The sequence below is a fragment of the Drosophila willistoni genome (genome assembly GCF_018902025.1).
Source record: "Drosophila willistoni isolate 14030-0811.24 chromosome 2L unlocalized genomic scaffold, UCI_dwil_1.1 Seg168, whole genome shotgun sequence".
NCBI classification, from domain to species: Eukaryota; Metazoa; Arthropoda; class Insecta; order Diptera; family Drosophilidae; genus Drosophila; species Drosophila willistoni.
The window spans coordinates 2,770,337-2,789,637 of NW_025814047.1; the positions used below are offsets into that span (position 1 = coordinate 2,770,337).

Genomic DNA, 19,301 nt, shown 5'->3' on the forward strand with positions numbered 1-19,301 from the left:
GTATCGAGTACTTTACGCACAACGAAACAAAATAAATAGAATAAACGTTTCAATTTTGATATATTTATATTTTATTAAAAAATAGGCTAGTACAAAAGTTGAGTCTTCCAAATGAAGTGTTCTATTGGTAGTAGAGCTCCAAATTCATGCCATCATGGATTTCATCTGAAAAATTGTCACAATTTACATATAATTCCATTATTGCCGGTTATTATGTATGTACATATGTATGTATATAATTGTATTTCTTGACTTACAATCGGATAGGCGAATGGGATCCTTGTAGATGGTGTACCATTTCTTAAGAACAATCTTCTCGTGCTTAGTGCCTGTCTGAGCCGCTATAAGTTTCTTTAAGTCACCAATGGTGTCATCCGGATTGCATTTGACGCGGACCTAGAAAATGCGAAGAACTTGTTATTTAAGAACTGTTGTTGTTGTTATTCCAATTACCTTTTTTCCCAAACGATCGTTGCAAGTGATTTCTATCATATTTACTTTCACACAGTAAGCAGTTTGTGGCAAATGTGTTTACGCCTTGAAGCGGAAAGAAATTCACTTTTTTGCTTCGAAAAGTCAGCTGTTTTCTGCAGCGATACGGTAACATTTTCACAGTGCCGGGTATAAAAGGATTTTTTACATGGCAAGTATTTTGTAAAAAGTGTATATAGTGGATCCTTGGTTAACGAAGGCCCAGGATAACAAACATTTCGGATTAACAGCTTTTTGGAAAATAAGATTTTGGGTACCGACCAACAAAAAAGATAGAAACCTGAAAAGTTTTTCCATAAGGCCGGACATGGACGTTGGGTGGTGACGGCGCTAGTATACTTATTTGCTTGGGTAAGCGAGATACTGAGATATGCTTGTAAAAAGCATTTGTTATTATACATTTTATCACACAATTCGCAGAGTTTGAAGATGTTAAAAGACATGTGTGACCACTCTTTTGGAGCATTTTTCTGAACAGATAGAAACAGAAGGACCTAAATTTTGTTTACGATTATTAATATTAAGATTAATTATCAGTGATGAATTGCAAAAAGCTTGATTTTCTTCGATTTCGAGGCTCGAGGTCAATCTTCCAAAAGAAGATTATTTCAAAGGCAACACAAAAAGGTGAACCACCAAGTTCTATCATCAGCAGACTTTGCTTCAACGCTAAAACTACTTGGGAATTGCAACTTAATGAAGCGATAAAATTTGGTATATAAATAAAAGATATAAGAAATAATTGTTTTAATATTTTCGTACACAACCTTATCGTTTTAGTCAATGTCAAAATGAAAACACATAATTGAATCAAAATAGATTCTGCACTAAGAAAAGAATAAATTCTTATCTCAACAAACGACAATACAATCCGAAAAATATATATTTCAATGAATATTTCAAAATTAAATCATTGCTTTCAGAGACATTATTTCAGTCGCAAGTGTAAAGTAAATTAAACATTACCAAATTCATAATTTTAAAATATATTCTGGATTGCTTTCCAAAATGAGAAGGAAAAGTGTTTTCCTATTTGTTGGACTCTTCCTTATTCTTGGTCTCAGCGTGTAATCTCAGAATCTCTTCTCCTAATGGATGATCACGGGGTGAGTGGCCAAGTGAATAGTACAAATTGAAGTTTAATCTAATTGATAAATTTGTTTACATAGGAGTGTGGATTCTCCAGTGACGAGGAAGATTTGTGTGCCTTATATTGTCATAGGTCCATGAAATTCGGTCTAGCTTATATTATTGAGTTGAAAGAAAAAATCAAAATACTCGAAGAGAATCATTCAGGGAGTGAAAATAGTCAGCTAAGCAAAGCAGTTGAGAGTTTGCAAAGTAAAATTGATCAACAGAATATACAGATAGCTAATATTAACGATTTTATCACAAACTCAGTCAGGCAGAAAGAGGTGGATGAGAAAGCCAAATCTCAAACTGAGATAGACAATTTGAAGAGAAAAGTAGAACAATTGAAAGAGAGTTCAGAAAATGTTCAACGTCAAGCAGCACAAGATAAGGAAGAAAGCTTAGCTGAACAAATAAATAAAAATAGAGAAATAGAGAATCTAAAAGAGAAATTAGCTACCCAAAAATCTGATTTAGATAAAGCAATTAAAGACCTCGAGTCGAAAAACAAGGACTTTGAAGAATATCAGACTAAGGAAAAGAATTCAAACAACAAGATTGGAGAATTAAATTATGAAATCTCATCCTTACAGAAAAAGTTAGAAGAATATGAAACTCAGTTGACTGATTCGAATCATTTAGTTGAAAAACATTCCCTACGACTAAACCAAACTAAGGAATACTTAATCGAGTGTCAGAAGAGAATACCAAAACCCAGCTGTAAAGTCAGAGAACAGAACAGAACAGAGCAGAGAACAGAAATCGGATTAATTTCAATTTCATGAATTCCCGATGAGAGGCCTTTACAGCTGGGTTTTGATATTCTCTTCTGACACTCGATTAAGTATTCCTTAGTTTGGTTTAGTCGTAGGGAATGTTTTTCAACTAAATGATTCGAATCAGTCAACTGAGTTTGATATTCTTCTAACTTTTTCTGTAAGGATGAGATTTCAGAATTGAATTCTCCAATCTTGTTGTTTGAATTCTTTTCCTTAGTCTGATATTCTTCAAAGTCCTTGTTTTTCGACTCGAGGTCTTTCATTGCTTTATCTAAATCAGATTTTTGGCTAGCTAATTTCTCTTTTAGATTCTCTATTTCTATTACTTTGTTCAGCTAAGCTTTCTTCCTTATCTTTTGCTGCTTGACGTTGAACATTTTCTAAATTCTCTTTCAATTGTTCTACTTTTCTATTAAAATTGTCTATCTCAGTTTGAGATTTGGCTTTCTGTTCCACTTCTTTCTGCTTGACTGAGTTTGTGATAAAATCGTTAATATTAGCTATCTGTATATTCTGTTGATCAATTTTACTTTGCAAACTCTCAACTGCTTTGCTTAGCTGACTATTTTCACTCCCTGAATGATTCTCTTCGAGTATTTTGATTTTTTCTTTCAACTCAATGATATAAGCTAGACCGAGTTTCATAATTATGATTGTGCTCAAAGGCCTGGAGCCTCGTGGCATAAAGATTGTAGCAAAGTGTAAGTAACCAATTTATTTATACAAGAATTACAAATTGTCAAATATTTTGTTTATCTTAATTAGCAACCTCAACGGAAAATATGTCAATAAAGAAGTCCAAGATATATTAAGTATGAGCTGGTGTAACTGGATTTCTCTCAAATCTGTCCAGATGCTTATCCGACCAAAATAAAGTTGGACTTCATTTCAAAATCAACAAAAGTCGTGGAAAACTATGCAACTAAAAAAAAAAAAATTTATATTTCAGCAACACAAGTAATTTTCAAACATAACTTTTGGACGGATCCAATCTTGAGTGGACAATTTCCGTTTTCTGTCTTGCCTCATTGTTAGACGACACTGACTGTCTGCCTAAAAGAATGTTTACTGTAGTTCAAATGCAAATATAATCTAATTTTCTGCAATGTAATATAAAAAAATATAAATAAAAAAATCAATAAAAAAAAATAGCGACATCTTTTTCTTATCTGGATAATATAAAATGCGTTCTATTTGATTTCTCTTACAGTATACAAATATGTCCTAAACAAGGAGTGAACCATAGAACCTGGCTGCTTTATTCTGTGATCCCTTGGCAAATGGCCCAAATTTGTTTAATAATTTTCAAAGCATTTTGTTACTACTAGAATTTGTCAAACAATAGGCCAGATTTCTTGAGAACTCAATTGAGAAACTTTTCATTGAGACCTGTAAACTCTATTTAATTCCAAATAAATTCTTCTATTTGATTCTTTTACCAATGCAAATTGTTTTTTTTTGTTTCATTTTTTATTTCATTTTTAAATATCTATTTTTCATGGATTATGTTATGGCTATATTAACTGAATCTGAATAGAGTTTTCTACCAAAAAGTTTTACTAAGTTAATATCCTTGTAGTCTTTAAAACTAAAATTAATTTAAAATGTCATAACGGCCGTGTCCTGGGCACATAGCATGCGCGCATCTCTAGACCATATGTTGTTCTAAAAAAATTGGTCGAAAAAATTATCGAATAACATAAAAACGGGAACTTCGTATTCGACGTTTATATAATTTATCGATAAAATAAACAATCGGTTGACACTCTTTGTATATGTAATTTTTTTGCCGTTGAGGGAGGACGTGTTTTCCTCGCATTTTTGTAATTTTTGGAGGCTATTTTAAACCAGAAAACAGCAAAAAAGAGAACAATTTATTTAGTGCAAAACAAGGTGAATGTGCAAATGTAAGTCCCACATTGAAAAGCGAAGCAAAGCATGTGCCGTTGCATTCCATTTCTCTCGCTTACTCGGTCTTGTTCTGTGCTTGTGTGTGTGTGTGTGTGTGATGCTATGACGCAGCTGCGGCGGCGGCGGCAAATGGTTAAAGAAAAACTTGTTTGGGTTTTTCATTTCACCCAAAAAAAACATGAGATTCATGTCCAGACATTGCGTGTTTGGCAAATATCGTTTATATTGATTGCCCCCCTCTAATGTTTACCTACCCTGTGCGTTTCTACGTGTGTGTGTGTGTATGTGTGTGTGTGTTTATGTTGCGAAAACAAATAAATGGATAAGCATGTATTGTTTGGTTCGCCGCTTGCATTTCATTCGACTATTTTTAGCCCTTTTCTCTGATTTGGCTTACCTCCTCATTGCATTCTAATTAAAAACCCAAGCATTGCGCTCATTTCCACACACGCACTGACAGATATACACACACACATTACATTGCATAATTATGCTGAGATGTTAATTTAACTCGCACACACACACACACACATAATCGTAAAAGACCACTCAAGCATTAAAGAAAACAATTTCATCACCCCCCACCCCCTTCAGTTAACCCCCAAAATCAAGTACAAAAATATTTCCATCTGGCCAATTGTAAACAACCCACGCCTCACACACACACGCACACATAAGCAATGACTGAGATTTTCTCAATGTTAATGTTTTTCTCTTTTTGTTTGAACAGAAACTTAAATCATGAGCGAGGACACATATCAAATTGAGACGCGTCGTCGTTCACGTTCAAAAACTCCCTTTCTCCGCTCGTCCTGTGATCACGAGAATTGCGAACATGCGGGGGAGGATGGCCATGTCCACCACAAGAAGAAGAAGTCCTCAATCGCACCAAATGTTCAGTAAGTAAAAATAGAATTACAACAAAATTATGCTCATGTACATATGTATGTGTATTAGTCTTATCATTCAACATGCCATACTTATCAGCAGAAGTCGCAGTTAGAGTTGTTATCCATGAAAGTGGCGAGGTGAATGAGGTGCGGCGGTGGGGGCAGAGTTAAATCGTTCGGCGGCGTCACGTTGTATGGCCATGACGTCATCTGCTTGTTATTCACACTCGGCAGGCAAGCAGCAGCAAAGCAAATTTCAATTTCGAAATGAAGGCAGCAAGTCCCCACCCCCTTCTTATAATACAGGGTGTTCAGCACAATGTTTGCTTTTGCTTTTGGCGGGCTTTTTCGTTTTCGTTGTTGTCATTGATGTTGTTGATCTGATGACGACATTTCCAGTTAGAAAACGTTCAAACTCTATAGGCCATCAACAAATAAAAGCTTTGGGGCGTTTGTCGAAAGCCAGGGACGGTTTTAGCCAGAAATGGTGGGGGCTTTTTAAATAAAGTCGGTTGAATATAGAAAATGAATGATATTTCAGTTTTGTCCACTTCATAAAAAAGGAAATAGTTCTGGAGTTTAAGTGGTCAAAAAACATTCGAAATGGCGGAATGATAAAAACCTTAAATGACTAAATTAAAAATAAGTTCAATAGTTTGTTTTTTTTTGTAGGTCAGTTCTATTGAATCGATTTTGTTTTGATAAGGGAATTCTAGAGATATATATTATGGGGTCGATGACTTCTCGTAAAGTATATCACAAAGTTATTTATAAACCTGTATACAAATTGTTGTTAGAGAGCCCACCCTAGCATTTATGGGATTCCGCACCCGATTGCTCTTGTTAATGTTGTTCACAATTTTTGAAGGTCAGCAGCGTAGACACGAAATCGTTTATGAGCATACATATATTTATTTATTTGTCGGGTATATTTTTATATTGATATGTAAAATCTAAAAATTAATATATAGCTCATAAATCTATATATATATATTTCACTATGCTACAAGATTCTGTTGCTGTATCTTTTAAGCCTTGAAGATTAATCTCCATTTCCCTTTCATTTGCTTCTTTCAGGACCATTGTGGAGGAAAAGCATGTGGTACAGTCATCAACAACAACCAGCAAGAAACTTCGCGGCAAGATCTTTGAGCAGTTCACTTCGGACTACTCCAGCGAAGAAATGACCCCAGAGGCCAACCGCAAACAATTGGGAGCCACTACCACGACGGGTATCACATCATTCTTCAGTAGAAAGCTATCCGGCGGAGCCACATCCACGCCCAACAACAACAAAAGTCATTTGGAGACTACACAGAATTCATTAAATGCAGCCCAAGAAAAGCTAAGCAGCAGCAAACGCTCGAATGGGAACCTCAGTGGAGGCTCCCAAGATCTAAGTCGAGATCATTTGGCCTACATTGAGTACAGAGATGCGGGCGAGTATTGGAAGTAAGTAAAGATAAATATCATTAACCGCCTACAAATAATAATAATTTTATTAACGTTTGCAGTAAGACTCCCAAAACGGATTACACCTACTCGGAGTTATCGCCCCATCGCCGACACTTGGCCCCGGGAATTGTGGCAATGCCCAACATGTCTCGTCGCAGTCTAGAGAATCACAATGATCGAGTTAATTTCATGGTCCAACAGAATCCAGCCCAAGAAGAGTTCATAAGACGTCGCTATCAATCAAAGTACACCCAAAATGTGAACTATGATTCAGCGGATGAGCTGGATGCCACACAATTTGGTCAATTGCAGAAGCAAAGCTGGTGGTTCCTGCGACTTATACAGGTTGTTATCACCACAGTGACGACCACCTGGTCGCGAATCACCAACATTTCGCAAACGGAGACAAATGCATATCAAAACTACTACGCCAAGCAGAGGCAGAGGGGAGGAGAGCAAGTTGGAATCTTTACAAGAATAGCTCGTGCCATTGGTGGCAGCTTTTTGAGTTTAATGAGCTATATCTATCTGTTTATTGCCTCCGTTCTCAGTGCGGACACGTGGTTGCTGAGATCGTCGAATGCGGAAAATAAATCAAAGAAACGTTTTCTACTACTTCTCTTGATTTTGCTGCCCTTGCTGTTGTTGACGGGTGAGTAGACGAACTGTGGGAAGAAATATGTAAAGTCAAATATGTGTTTGCGCCAGAAGAACTTGTTTGTCTGTGACCTTGATTTAGGTTAAACTGAAGGGAAAACCATTTTAATGTCAATGGTGTCGTCTTCTATATATAGTCAATATGGATTGATAATAGAAATCCAGTATACGGATAAATTAAAAGGCAGACTCGTTGATGATGAGTTTTATTTGAGTTTCTGTCTGATTGTAATACTAAATGTGGACTAGTCCAAGGCAAACAGTTCTAAGTTTACATATATTTGATTTGACATGTGTAAACAAATTAAATTTTAATTGTTTCTTGTTTTTTTTCCGCGCCATGTTTTGCAGGTGTGTTCTATTATCTACATCCCAATGAAACTTTCCCACCCAAATCCCTAAGGGACTATAGATTTAATCTGACTCTACCAGAAATTGAATTGCCCGACGTAAATGATTATCTTAAAAAAGTTGAATTCGAATCGCTGCGCACTCAGACAATTGAGCAGGCAGTGCGCGTACGCGATTGGGCAGATGATTATGTGCTGTACTTGAGGACAATTGGCCAAAATGTGGCCAATCGGGTGGGCCAATATTTTCAATCTCGCGATGATGAAGTCTATTATGAGCGTGTTTAGGGAAGATGTTGAGAGAGTTTTCTATCAATTTGTAGCCGAACTGCTGCGGCAGTTGTTTATATAAAACGAAGAATAATTCGTTGAATATATTTTTTCTATGAACAACAATTCAAGTACAAAATTTACGCATTTCGTCATGTTAATCGTTTCGTTTTTTTTATGGCAAACTTTCTGTTAAGTCCTGTTTTTTGCCCCCACCCCACATTTTCCCATCCCCCCTCACCACAAGAATCCATCAAACAATCCCAACCACAAGTAATGCATTATGGAGAAGGATAGAGAGAGAGCGTGAGCTCAATGCAGATTTATTAATAATATTTTGTTTGCTTGTTGTGCAACAACACGTAATTAATTTTTGTAATTTCGTTCACACACACATGCAGTGTTTGCTTTTGTAAATTGTCCAATCAAATATTTAAAAATAAATAAATTTGCAAACAAAATTTCATTGCAAAATTTTGCCACTCATTGTGATTTTATTTGCCATTTTAAAGGAAAAATTATGTGCAAAAAAAAAAGGCAAAAAAAAATGGTAAGTGGAAAAGCAATATTAGTTGGCTACAACGAGATCATTCTCTATCCTTTTGCATTTGTGTTGTGGGTTTGTTCGATTCCCGGGATTCCCTCTTAAATTTTGAATATCCTTGAAGAAGAAGAGGACGAAAGCAAATGTGGAAGAATGATAAGCCAACTAATATTGTTTTTTATTTGTTTTTCTCTCATTCGGCTAGCCTGGTCGCTGTTGCAGGAGGATCAACGCCTTGGCTATAGACAAAGAATCGAAGCCCTTGTGGCCCTGCCTGCCCCTTTGTTTGCCTCATTATCCCAGATGGGCGCCACACTGAAGAATATTATTAGAGAAGCTCCCCAGTTAAATGAGGCGGAGGCCATAAAACTTAATTTGGCCAATGTGCAGAACAACATGAAAAAGTCGCTGAGTCCCGAAGAATATGAGAATATCTTGAATCATGTTAACGGCTATGTGCAACAACTAATGGAAATCAAGCTCCTAAAGCAGCGTGAGGATCACAAGGAGCAGGCGAAGCAATTGAGTCCGCAACAATTGGCAATTATAGTAGGTCTAATCCAGGAACACCTTCAGGGACTTTCTCCTGAGCGACAAGAACTAAGTGAAGACGACTTGAGCCAATTGATTGACAAATTAAAGCTAAAATGGCAACCAGAATGGAGACTAACGCCGACTAATGTAGAGGAAATCACTAAACTAATCAAGTCTAATGTAGCAATTGAAGAAAATCATTATAATTTGCTATTGGAACGCATTGATCTAACAGCTGTGGTCGAAAAGATTTTACTTTCGCCCGAGTTGGCGTCATTTGTCGATCAACGTATTGATGGCAAACTGAAAGACTTTAAAAGTTCCTTCCCTTCAAACGATGAACAAATCGAGCAACTCAATACAGAAATTGCTTTCATCAAATTAGCTCTGTCCGATAAGCATGCAGAGAATGCAGATCTCCATCAGTCCATAAGTAACCTGAAGCTGAGTCAAGAAGATCTCCTGGAGCGCATGCAACAGCACGAACTGGCTCAGGATCAGCGTTTCAGTGGCCTGCTGGCTGAAATCGAGAGCAAATTGGCTTCTCTCAATGATTCTCAGTTTGTTGCCCTAAACAAACAGGTAAAGCTTTCCTTGGTAGAAATTCTGGGATTCAAACAATCGGATTCGGCAGTTAAACTAGATGACATCGATCTTCAGAACTGGGTGCGGAGCATGTTCGTAGCCAAGGACTACTTGGAGGAGAAATTGCTGGAGCTGAATAAGCGCACTAATAACAATATACGGGACGAGATTGAACGCTCCAGCATCCTGCTGATGAGCGATATTAGCGAGAGGCTAAAGAAGGAAATCCTTTTGAGTGTCGATGTCAAACATAATGCAAGTGTCAAGGCACTCAAAGGACAAATTCGTGAGGAGGAAGTTCGGCAAATTGTGAAATCCGTTTTAGCCATCTATGATGCGGATAAGACGGGTTTAGTGGATTTCGCGCTAGAGTCAGCTGGTGGCCAAATTCTTTCCACACGCTGCACAGAGAGTTATCAAACGAAATCTGCTCAGATATCGGTGTTTGGCATACCCTTATGGTATCCCACCAATACGCCGCGTGTTGCTATTTCCCCCAATGTACAGCCAGGTGAATGTTGGGCTTTTCAGGGTTTCCCTGGATTCCTAGGTAAGTTTTTGCTCAAAACCAAAGAGTTTCGATATAATTGTCTGGATTATATTTCAGTTTTAAAGCTCAACTCTCTGGTCTATGTCACTGGTTTTACCCTGGAGCATATTCCTAAAAGTTTATCGCCAACAGGGCGTATTGATTCGGCTCCCAAAAACTTTACTGTCTGGGTAAGCGCGTTAAATAGTTATTTATTATCGGGAATTTTATAACACAAATTTGTCTCTAATGGTCTTAGGGTCTTGAACACGAAAAGGATCAGGATCCCATACTATTCGGTGAGTATGAATATCAGGATAATGGCGCCTCACTGCAATATTTCGCCATACAAAATCTGGACATTAAACGGCCATATGAGATAGTCGAGCTTCGCATCGAGACGAATCATGGCCAACCCACCTATACATGTCTATATCGGTTTCGCGTGCACGGCAAGCCGCCAGCCGCATAAAACTAATCCCAACCAGCCCAACAAGCCAGCCAACCAAATCAGTTAAACCTAATATCTGTGCCTTAAAAAGGAAACAACTCAATAATACCTACTTACAATACGAACGGATGTATTGACGGATAGATGGATGGATGGACCGAAAGACGGATGGAAGAGGCGCAACTTAATTTACATAAATCCTAAATGAATAAGGCTGTAGCAACTAAGTGTTTTTGTATCATATCACTGAACCAGATGTAGATGCTAATGCACATGCAGATGAAGGGTTCAAAGAGTGTTTAAATTATTAAGTTAGATTAAGAGAAACAGTTTGTATATAGTTTACGCTATAATTAATTTATTTTGATTTAGTTCTTGAAGTCCTCTTCCATTTCCCAATTAATTGTTAATTCGCGTATGTTTGCCATTTTATAAAACGTTCTAAACTACATACATACATATATATACCGATATATGTATATATTTACAGTCATAGTCATTTAGTTAGTAGGCACGTAAGCTATTTATGCGTTAAACTTCCACAAATGAAATAGAAATGAATCCGAAATAAATCAAACGCAAGAAACTCATTACAAATGCATTTCCCCCACTCCCGTTCCCCACCAAAAATATACATGCACACTAAATCGAATGAAAACCAATCTACATACATATCTCAATATCAGCAGATAACACTATAATATATATCCCAGTTATACATTGTATACGTATACGTTGAAAGAGCCAGCCCAAAAAATAGTTTATAATTTACATTAAATTTTTTATTTTTTCCTATTTGTTGTTAGATTTTCAACTTGATCCTTTTTTCTACAATAAATGCTTTGCACAAAGAAAGAAACAAATTGTGTTTAATTAAAAAATTACAAATGTCTGATAATTATCTCAATTTCTAGCCAGTTAATTGGATAACTTTCAGGTCAACTAACAATGGGCAAAACTTTTCCCTCTGAATTGCTGGCAGAAATTATTATTAAGGCCAAACTGTTGTTAGCCAGCAGAACCTGGGAAATGCTTTAATTTGCAGCTATTTTGTTGATAAGCCGATTTGACTAAGCATTTTGGTCAGGCCATCACAAATGGCCTATTAAATTATTAAACATTTTCATAGACAATTGCATTAGGCATAGTCGTAGATGGAATCCATTTCAAGGGGAAATTAATTTTCTATGCAATTCTGTGAAATTTCTTATAGACACAACTGATCTTGAATACTTCAACTTTATAAATATGATAGAAAAAAAGTTAATCATTAATTAGTTATAGTCATTAGAGCCACTAAGAAATCTACACTGCAGACTGCTTGATTTCTAAATATAATACAAAGGTAGCCAGAGCTAAGATCTAACAAAAATCCTAATGAAACATTAAACATGTGTCGACTGTCTTCTATAGGTTAAGGGTATTTTTAAACAAATCTCAATAATGTTGACGGAAATTGGGTAAAAATTAAAAGCATGCTGAAATAGCTCCCATCATTTTCACTTCTTAGCTCATTAATAAGTTTTATTGATCAATTCGTTTTAGCTTAAAGGCTACATAAGTCTTTCAGAAAAAGATAAAACTCTCTCTCCCTCTATTTTTTGATAGAGGTGTAAAATTTAAGGTTTTAAAAATAGGAAGTTAAGTACTACTACTTACTATAAACTGCTAAAGTTTGATTGCTTCACACCCTTTTGTAGACGCCACTGAATTCGGTTTTCTAAGACACTCTAAGGATTTGTATTGGGTTTCATTTAGAGAACTCATGGAAGATTAAATTAATATTGAAATACCTTTTGCAATTATTTGCTTAACTAACCAAGCAGGAAAATTGTCATTTAAATGGTTATACAATATGCACAATATGTCCCGACTCGACAACGCATCTCGAGTGGCACCGAAAGCATCTAAATTTATGTGAAGTCAAGTCAAAGGAATTCATATTTGTACAGCAACAACGGGGCACGAACTTAATTAAAAGCTGGAGAGAGATTGACAGCCTGACAAAGTGTGTGGGTGAGGTAGGCAGGCTGGGGAGACTGCCCAGGATGTGGAGTGGTAAGAATTGTACGCTTGCAAGGAATCACCAAGTACATAGCTACCTGACGTTCCTTACCCGGTGGTGCCCTTCAAAATAGGTACGTACATACATAGATGAAATTGCAGTGCTCACAAAGGGTACACAGGGCATGCAAATTGTTTTTAGTGGGGGTCGGCCTTTACCCGGCCTGAGCCCTTTGTCTGCCATTAGTTAGAGACAAATTAAAGGCATTGCTCACGTGTTTCTCTAATTGCACATACACCCATATACATATTTTGGAGAATTTTTTAATTTAAATTAATTTCACCTGGCCCACAAATCTGAGAGCAACTTTTGCACTCTCAGCCACTCCGTCTGAGTGTGTAACAATTAAACTCTAAAGCTAAAAATAGTGACTAATGAGAAAAGTTTCTTCCGTAAGAGCGGGCAAAATTTACTGAAACTGAAACTCAGTCAGTGTTCGTTCAAGTTGCTTGAAAACTTACTTTTTCCTCTTTTTTTCCCACCACCTTTTTTATCCATACTTCTTTCTTTTTTTTTTGCCTGCTGCAATTGCTGTTAAGACAATAAAAACCAAAAGCCTCCATCAAGCTAAAACAAAAACAAAAATGACAAAAAAAACCCAAAGGACTTCTGCCAATGCGCCAGTGATGTGTTCTCTATACCCTTACAAAGCGTGATTTGAACTTGTTCTTAAAGAAAGTAGTTTTCAAAAACTTATTAGAAGACGAGAACTGTGTCAAATAAAGTCAGTACTTCGGTAAGTATCTCTGTAAATAAAATCGATGCTAAACTAAGTTTTAAATATGTTTTTTAATATGAACAAAAGTCGTTTAGTAGCAAAATAATATTTCTATCCCTTTGTTCTAACCATATGCATATATCCGTTCGACTGAGTCTGTTTTGGTCTAAATATACTTCATCTATCAGCTATAGTAATACAACTGAAAATCCAATTCCCACCTTTTTATTAGGACTAAAAGCCATTCCATCTGGTCTGGTATTGTTTTGGATGTATATACAATTTTTGATATTCCCGCTTACTCATTACTTCATTTTCAGACATCACTTAAAAAACACATTGGTCCACATTGGGCCCAAAGATTTTGGTCTTTGGTTGTTCCATTAACTTCCAGGAGTTTTATATGCTCCTAAGGAATAATTACGTATACGCAATGTGCTTTTATATGGGTGGTAAGTGTAGGCGTGAAAAAAATCCAATTTACATCACTTTCTAACTAATTGTTTTAGTTATATTGTTATTTTGCATATGTACCGCCAATTCGTCGATTTTTCGATTGCTACATCAAGTTGTTCTATCTATTTTACGTGAGAAATGTCGCTATGTTCCAAATTCCAGGTTTATGTTATTAAATTTCGGACATTTTTAACAATATTTTGAAATTGGTGTTAATTTTGTAGTAGCAAGGTTTATTCTTTATTTCTTATACACAGGCTTATTATTTGTTTTACAGCTTTTACTTTAACGTATGTCCTTTTTGATCGTTGCCTATCGAATGAACCTCTCTCTCCGTTCGTCTGTCTGTTTCTCTTCTCATTGTTTAGTGTTAACGTGCATACTGCTCTGCCACAGTATGGCAATTCCAGCATACTTATCAGTGTTCGTTATAGTTTAAACTAGTTATCCTACTACAATTTGTTTTTTTAAATTAATTTCAAAGACACATTTTTGTAATCGCTGAAACATTTTATATTTATTGAACTCTATAATGCATGTTCTTAAAACTTGCTAAAAAGACCAAAGATTGGTAGTCAGGTATCATTTTAAGTGTAAGACATTTGTATTTCTAATTCGTTTTAGCTACTGAAGAAATATTTAAAATAAATACCAAATATGCCAGATTAAAAAATTTGAAAGAAAAGTAAAGAAGAATTTTTATTATTTATATGGGTTTAAAATGAGATTCCTCAATATTAAAGCCGTGAGAAACTATGACTTTGCTTAGAATCAAGAGGTGAGTTTTAAATGAAAGTGATACAACTCTCTAAACGCAATTAACGCATCATTTTTGTTAGGGTATGAAAAAGAGAAGAGAAAATAAGCAAAGTTCTGACACAAGTTCTATATAGCCTTCAGCCAGCTCTCCTGATAAGTAAATACTTTGTGCAAGTATTTTGAGCAATAAAATATATGAGAGTCCTGACAATGACTTTTATGGCTAACCGGGGATCCAGAGACCGACCCCAGGCCAGTGACAACCGCAAAACAAAACATTTTAGATATGCGCATATATTACCAACTGGATTTGAGTCGAGTTGAAACTTTCACTCGATTTTGATGAAATCAACTTAGTGGAATATTCTTATGGCAAATTTACAAATTTAATTACGCATAAGCAAGACTTGTTTAATAGAAACAAAAAAAAAAGAGTGAGAAAGTTTATCCGTACTGTTAGGAGATATGTAGGGGGGACTTGGTGGAGGTATCTTTTGTTGCACATTAACCTTAATTAAGTGACAAACAATTTCCGTCATCTGTCGCCCACTTTACATTTTCCAGATAATTGAATTTTAATAGGACTTTTGTCCTTGCCTTTTTCTCGGCCCAAAGTGTCCGTGTGTTTTTGTGTCCATGCCCGTGTCCATCCATAGCCCATCCATTGCCATGTCCATCCATTTGCATATTGCGTTTGGCAACTCTTTCTCCATTCTCCGGATAATTTAATTCATTTACAACATTTTTGTGTAGCCGTTGCTCTTGCTGTTGCTGTTGTTGTTGTTGGTGTTGTTTTTGTTGCTGGATGTTGATATCGCTTTCAACATCTATTGGCATGCGGCACTTTTATACACTCGTAGAGATTCGAGTTTAGAGAGAGATTTTTGGGCCTTAAAGCAACTTTGCGGTTATTTTGCAGCCAGCCGCAAAGTCAGTTTTCTTAAGGACTTAACACATCATTTAAGCTGCTCGAAATGGAGGTCAGAGATAAAGTTTTTGCTTTCCTCTTTAATTAAAGATTAAATGTGCTAAATTGTTTTGGCTTTTGCCATCGTCTTCGACTTCATTCTTGGTCTGACCTAACTTGGGCTGGACTGGCCTGGACTGGGCTGGGCCGGAGCTGGTCTTTAAGCATGTAGACATGGGCGTAGCAACTCGATGTTAAGCTCCTTACGATTGGCTTTACAGTTAATGTGTAAGCCTTTTGGAATCCTAGATAATATTTCGCCATTTATATAAGTAATAATGTTAACTTGGCTAAAAATAGTTTAGCCCAGAATTTCAACCAATACTTACAAGAATATTTAATTAGGCGAGAGCGAGAGAACTTAGTTTTGATTCGTCTAGTTAATTTATCCATTGTAGTTTGCCCTTTCAAAGTAACTCAAATCAAATCTGATATAATCATAAAAACATTGTTTATTGACAATAAAAGTAATTTAGAAACCCACTTGTAATTTAAAATGTCAAATTTGAATTTTTTGTAAAGTTTCTCGGTGAAATCTTTATAAAGCAACTTGGATTAAGTTCCTGTGAAGCAACGTATGCCAAAATAAAGGGCAGCTGACGCCATCCATGAATGGGTGTGCCTTCTTTCTTTGGTCCATCCAAACGTCCATCCATCCACCAAGCGTCGCCTAACCATCAATCAATCAATTACGCTTAGAGCCATGCGTCAGGACAATAAAACGTGCCTGGAGTTGTGTTTTGGTCAGCAAAATTTACGATCAACTGAATTGAATTGTAAAGGAAACAACAAAAAATGAAAGCGGAAAACGGGAAAACAGCAAACTTTTACTGAAAATTACTTTCCATTGAAAATTTATTGAGTGCAAAGTTTGACTAACCATTGAAACATACGATTATGTTGTTGCTCTTTTGTTCTTGTCCTCGAATCACATTTTTCCATTAAAATAGTTGCATACTGATTTCTATATGTATTTTTAAAAATATCAATATATGTACGTGCCCATACATTTTAAGCTCATATTTTATGGCATACCTAGTATCAGTATTGAAAGCGGGTATCCTAGACTCATTACGAATGGAACACTAATGGATCGTTATTTCAACTTCACCAAGAAAGCGTAAAAGAAAAACTTTCTCAAGGCAATTGCTTCACCACCTAACTTTCTCCTCTGTAAATGAAAAACTTCTAAGACATTAATATTAATGATAAACTTAGAGGCTTACGCCTTGCCTCAAGCTTAGGGATTTAACAATCAAATTGAGTTTCCATAGGCTCATTCGAAGTTGGAAAACAAGTTGGTGTACGGACTAATTAAAAATTAAGAACTACTACAGTTTTTTTAATGACAAACATTAGAAATATTTATTAACGTCAACAATTCTATTAGAAACTCGAAATCTACGTTTTTAAAAAGACAGCTACAACAGTTTATACAATTTTTGAAATAGTCAACTTAAGAAACATTCAAATTTAAAGGGATGAGATGGAAAAAGTTGTTTAAGGAAAGGCAAAAAAGTAAATGAGGCATGTGTTTGTTATAACTGAAAAATATGGAGTTCATTATAAATTGGTGAAATATTTATCGAAGGTTATTGCAGCCCAAAAAAAAAAAGACTTCGGATAACGCAGAGGTCTTTTTCAAAACGAATTTTTGAGTCGTATTTAAGACCGAGCAAGAAGAATTAAAATTTCTGCTTATGGACTGTTTCAACAACATTTTCTTGAACAGGATATTGGGGGTTTTTACAAGGGAAACCAATAATCTAGTGTAAGCTGAGGGAACGAAGCAAATAAGCCATTAAATTCTTAAAGCCAACGTTAAGTGAAACCAATATGTCTTAATGTCTTGTTGACAATTGATTGAAGGAGAGTTGTATATCAAAATCATCAATGGATAAGACTAAGAAGTCTGCAAGTCCATTTAGGGACAAATAGGTAAGTTTATATATTGCAAAGGCAAAAAGAAGGAAATGCAAAAGAGAGCGTAAAGAGTGATAGGAAAAAAGCACTCAACGCAGTGGAAAACTCTTTAATAAAAGGAAAATATCGATGACTTCCTTGAGAGATAACAGAACTTGCTCTAACTCGTTTTGATAGGAGGATTAAAAAGAAACCTTTTTGGGTTCTACCAACAAGACCAACAAAGCCAAAACGATTCTGCCATAGGCTCACAATATTGATTCTGATAAGGGGAAGAGAATAAATGACAGTATTAAAAGACTTACTAAAGTCGTGGTAAATGGCACCCACAAGAAGTCGGTTCAATGAGAACTGTTCAAAACACTGTAGGTTTTGAGCCAATTTTTTAAATTTTTTTGAAATAATCAACCAAAAAAAAAGTAAATGGATTGAAATGAAATGGGAAGTGAGTGAGGAAGTGAGACTTCATAAAGGAAACCTGTCATAATGCTTTAAAATAGTTCAGGAATAGAAACAAATGTTAAATACATAATTGAATAATAAAAAAAAAATAAAAAAAATTATCTTTTTTTACAAGAAAATAGAAGATAGCGAATAGCCTAGATAAAATTTCAGACAAATTTGTTGCAAATCTATATTTATATAGTATAACGGGGTGTGTTTTAGTTTATACTTTAATCGGATATGCAGAATAATTTCTTTGGATTTTTTTCGTTTTTATGATATTGCCGGCTTTTGTTTGATGCTGGTAAATATATTGCTAAGCTTGCTAAAAAACAATTATTTGACTAAATGGTTTGGTTTGTGCAACAGAATGTACGCCGCATTCAACACTGGCTGCAACACAATACTCTGAATCCTTCAGCAAAAAATCTGCCAAACATAAATGGCTCAGCTGCAGCTCTAAAGCTTGGGCCCAACACAAAAGAGAATGGGGGATGAGGGCAAAAACTTTTTAATTGAAAATCAACAAAAATATACATATAATGCAAAAAAAAAAAATAGGGAGGGAAAAAGAAAATACATAAGCGAAGAGAAAAAGATGTGTACAATGCAAAAATTGAGAATGGAGGATGGAAAATGGAAAATCATCATCAACACGTTCACTGCCAAGTCGAGCGAATGCAATATTTTCCTATGGAAGTGGCAACTTATACTCAAAAACTCTGGCACAATTATGAAGCTCTCTTACGTTAAATCTCGCCTACATATTTATTTCTTTTAATAATACATAATAAGTAAAAATCTTATGGCCAAGCGTTTGGGGGCTTAACCATGGTTACAGTTAAAAGCCGTCTGAAACGACATGGAATCATTATGCCGCAGGCCAACTGCATAAGACTATCAACCTACTGCATATATAAATATAAGTGTACACACGTTTCGGATATATGCACTGAGCGAAAAGAAATATATGCTGAATTAATGTATTTGTTTTCTATTCTTTATGTCCATTAAAAATCATATCTTCTGATAGAGCAACTGGCTTAATAAAAACTATATACGCATTAGAAGTGAATTAAATATTGTTCCTCTCACTTGTTTTTTTTTGCACTGGAAGCCTTTTGTAAACTAAAAGCCATTTTATCCCGACAGTAAAAACCATTTTATACAAATTAGACTATTCTTTTTAAGCTACGTATGTAAATTTTAATATAAAAACATACATTATGAACTAAAACCTAAGATGTTCTTTAATAGATTATCAATATATTTATAAGTTTTATTTGGTATTTTTATTTAATAGAAACAAATAACAATCAGGAGGTAATTATGACTATTGAAATTGGCTTTGTTTATTGCTGAAGGACTCTTTTGTGAATTGACGTAACTGA

At 35.5% G+C, this 19,301-nt stretch overlaps 3 protein-coding genes across 4 annotated transcripts; 2 read left to right on the forward strand and 1 right to left on the reverse strand.

Moving 5' to 3' along the window:
* Positions 1-47: 47 nt before the first annotated feature.
* Positions 48-557, reverse strand: LOC6643256 (ubiquitin-like protein 5). Its single transcript, XM_002066005.4, has 3 exons — positions 454-557; positions 258-396; positions 48-165 (listed from the first exon to the last, which is right to left on the reverse strand). The coding sequence occupies exons 1-3, from the start codon at positions 490-492 to the stop codon at positions 122-124; spliced, it is 222 nt and encodes a 73-aa protein (XP_002066041.1). The 5' UTR covers positions 493-557; the 3' UTR covers positions 48-121.
* A 936-nt stretch (positions 558-1,493) lies between these two features.
* On the forward strand, positions 1,494-2,521 carry LOC124459867 (puff II/9-2 protein-like). Its single transcript, XM_047009639.1, has 2 exons — positions 1,494-1,598; positions 1,662-2,521. The coding sequence occupies exons 1-2, from the start codon at positions 1,584-1,586 to the stop codon at positions 2,406-2,408; spliced, it is 762 nt and encodes a 253-aa protein (XP_046865595.1). The 5' UTR covers positions 1,494-1,583; the 3' UTR covers positions 2,409-2,521.
* Positions 2,522-4,164: 1,643 nt separating this feature from the next.
* LOC6643255 lies at positions 4,165-11,169 on the forward strand. Of its 2 annotated transcripts, XM_015178224.3 has the most exons (7): positions 4,165-4,309; positions 5,044-5,212; positions 6,281-6,655; positions 6,718-7,310; positions 8,685-10,148; positions 10,206-10,318; positions 10,387-11,169. In XM_015178224.3, exons 2-7 carry the CDS (start codon positions 5,055-5,057, stop codon positions 10,597-10,599), a joined length of 2,916 nt encoding a protein of 971 aa, XP_015033710.1. In that variant the 5' UTR covers positions 4,165-4,309; positions 5,044-5,054; the 3' UTR covers positions 10,600-11,169. The 2 variants fall into 2 exon arrangements, with proteins under 2 accessions (XP_015033710.1, XP_002066040.1); XM_002066004.4 differs by lacking the exons at positions 8,685-10,148; positions 10,206-10,318; positions 10,387-11,169 and adding an exon at positions 7,667-8,396 and having other exon boundaries at positions 4,172-4,309.
* The last annotated feature ends 8,132 nt before the right edge of the window (positions 11,170-19,301 follow it).